This window comes from Dipteris shenzhenensis, chromosome 28 (genome assembly GCF_047967505.1).
Source record: "Dipteris shenzhenensis isolate YYH24624 ecotype China chromosome 28, Dip_SZ_1.0, whole genome shotgun sequence".
Classification (NCBI taxonomy): domain Eukaryota; kingdom Viridiplantae; phylum Streptophyta; class Polypodiopsida; order Gleicheniales; family Dipteridaceae; genus Dipteris; species Dipteris shenzhenensis.
The window spans coordinates 25,475,843-25,478,395 of NC_141623.1; the positions used below are offsets into that span (position 1 = coordinate 25,475,843).

Genomic DNA, 2,553 nt, shown 5'->3' on the forward strand with positions numbered 1-2,553 from the left:
GGAACATGAGATGAAAAGACAATGCAATAAACCCAAGGCCGAGACTCCGACCTGTGCTCTCCATCTCAGCATCCTCTAAACCATATGACAGAAGCTTTAAAACCAGAACGTAAATACAAAACATTTCTCCTCCAGCCCATCTCAGTGCCCTTCTCAAGTGTCCTCTCAGGTGGCGTACTGATTGAACCAGGCGAAAGATACAGATCGAACAAAGATTTTGTGATGCGCCGCAGTATAAATGAGGTTTTTTATAAGATTCCTCGCAAATTTACACAGCTTAGCTCTTTTCTTAATGAGGCTTTGATAAGACTCCTCACAAATTTACTCAAAAAAGAGCAATTTGCCCATAAATCATCGTAGTGTCAAATAGCAAAAATGAAAGCAGTTCGAAAGATGCCCTTTTTACTTTATCTGCGATCGCATCTAGACTACGTGGAAAACAGAAGGCTGACTGTCCTGAGACTGTTGGCTTCTCCTACTCGCGCAATGACTAGGTAAGAAAACAGAGTACAGAGAGTGGTTTAAACAGAGTACAGAGAGTGGTTTTTGCAGATTTTTGGAATCTATTCGTTCATAGTTACAAAGTTCTCGAAAACCTATATTTCGATGACGAGTCACGCCATTCCAGTACTTTGCAAGCTTTGCGAATATGGAGAAAGACAAATTTCACCGCTTGGAGAAAGACAAATTTCACCGCTTGGAACATACAGACAAAGAACCCAAGGTAACAAAGACTATACAAGTAATCCGGAAAAGCGAAGCCTTGTAAAATAAGTACCCTCTGTTGTTCTACTTAATGTACAACACCGTCCATTCTATTGCTCTATGAATATCACATCCCGTTCTCAGATCTTGAGTCAAAAACAGGGTAGCAACTTTGGTACGAATATACAGTTTTAGAGCAGGTCCCAACCCCAGATCGAATTCCTTTAGACCAAAGGGAAAGCAAGCAAGCCAGCATGGCTAGTTCTAAGCCCAGTAATCAACGCCTTATTCTAGTGAAAGCTTTTTTCAGCCATCTTACAACTCGTAGGCCGGACTTATGGTTGGAACTTTGATGAGCAGTCCTATGAAAACCGCTTCCAACGCTAGCAGTCCTCTGAAAACTGCTTCCGACGCTCTGGCTGCGACCCATCATCGGAAGCCCCGAGTTTGCATCTGCGGCTTCATTCATTCGGGAAGGTGTACTCATGAGGTTCCCTTCCTTTTGCCTACGTACGAGAACTCCATCCTCAGAAACAGTCCAGTTGTCCGCCCAGATCATTCCGGAGGATCCCTGTCGTCGGTAAGACATACCCTTGGTGAGAGAAGCCATGGCTGGAGTGGAGGAAGCGCTTGGAGGTTGGATGAGGATCGAAGGGTAAGGAGATGGGGGAAGGAGGTGTGGAGATGGGGGAGATGTGGCGGAGAGAAAGTGGAGAGGATGAAGAAGAATGTGTTAATTGGGAGGAGGAGAAAGTGGAGAGGATGTAGCTGAAGAATCAAAGAGGAGTCCAAGATTCATGGTGATGGGAGGATGAGGGTATAAGAGGACTGAGGAGAAGGGTGGGATGGAGCTTCAAGGGCGGTGATGGAGCACAGGATTGAGTCAAAGGAAAGGAGATGAGGACTGATAAGGACTTCCCTCACCAAAGTACACTTACTGTCTCAACAATCTCTCCACAATATCAGTACTATTAGTACTAGTAATGCCCATCCCAATCATCACTCCTCAAACCCCGGTTTCATCCCTTCATAAAATTTTCAACTTCATCCATCATCCATCCCCTTTTAAACTCTTTGGTTTATTAGCACCCCCGCTAGACGCACGCTATCGCGAATTTGTCATCCCCTTTTGGACTTCCCTACGCATCCAATTAGCTCTACCCCAGGATTGCTCTATTTGCATCAGCACTCTTACCCCAAGCAACCGCAATGTCAAAGCCACCAATGTCGTGTTGGATAGAGCGAACAAGGTAGCAGTGTGCAATTTTGAGCTAGCAAAGATGGGGTCCGCACATTGCTCCGGAGCATCTATATTAGACTGTGCTACTATTGTTGACATCTTCTCATATTTAAGGGCGGTGCGTCGGGCACGTTGTGCCTCTTGTTTCAATTTATGACCTATTACATCAATTTCTCAATATATATATTACATATTTTTATAGTTTTATCTTTAGATAGGTAGATCTTAAATCTCGCGTTTATTTTAAAGACTAAAATTTAGGCATTTTAGTCCATAGAGAACCGGCAGATTACATATTTTGACAGGATTTTAACATGTAAACAACTCATTATTGTTGTAAGAGTAACTTTAGTTTTAACTCTAGTTTATCAAGGTAGGAAATTTGTTTTCGCTAGCAGGAGTTTGGGTACTCCACACTACTCTAATTTGTCATCTACTCACCCACCTATCCTTTTCTTCTACTCTTTGACGTTTGTATCCTTTGTTCTTGCAACTCTTTCGTGCTCATAAAGAAGTCATGACTCATTTATGGAAAATATGATTTCTAATTTTGAGTTTTTGAAGTATAAATCTTGTAGGAAGGGGTTTTCAACCTCTGTTTTTGCTCC

At 42.7% G+C, this 2,553-nt stretch overlaps 1 protein-coding gene across 1 annotated transcript; it reads right to left on the minus strand.

Moving 5' to 3' along the window:
* Positions 1-743: 743 nt before the first annotated feature.
* LOC147883374 (uncharacterized) lies at positions 744-1,499 on the minus strand. The gene is made up of 2 exons (XM_087399867.1): positions 1,399-1,499; positions 744-1,360 (listed from the first exon to the last, which is right to left on the minus strand). Exon 2 carries the CDS (start codon positions 1,313-1,315, stop codon positions 983-985), a length of 333 nt encoding a protein of 110 aa, XP_087255993.1. The 5' UTR covers positions 1,316-1,360; positions 1,399-1,499; the 3' UTR covers positions 744-982.
* Between the last annotated feature and the right edge of the window lie 1,054 nt (positions 1,500-2,553).

Bases quoted from the DNA above. Each gene is read 5' to 3' on its own strand.
- LOC147883374 (XM_087399867.1), bottom strand. From the start codon at position 1,315: ATGGCTTCTCTCACCAAGGGTATGTCTTACCGACGACAGGGATCCTCC.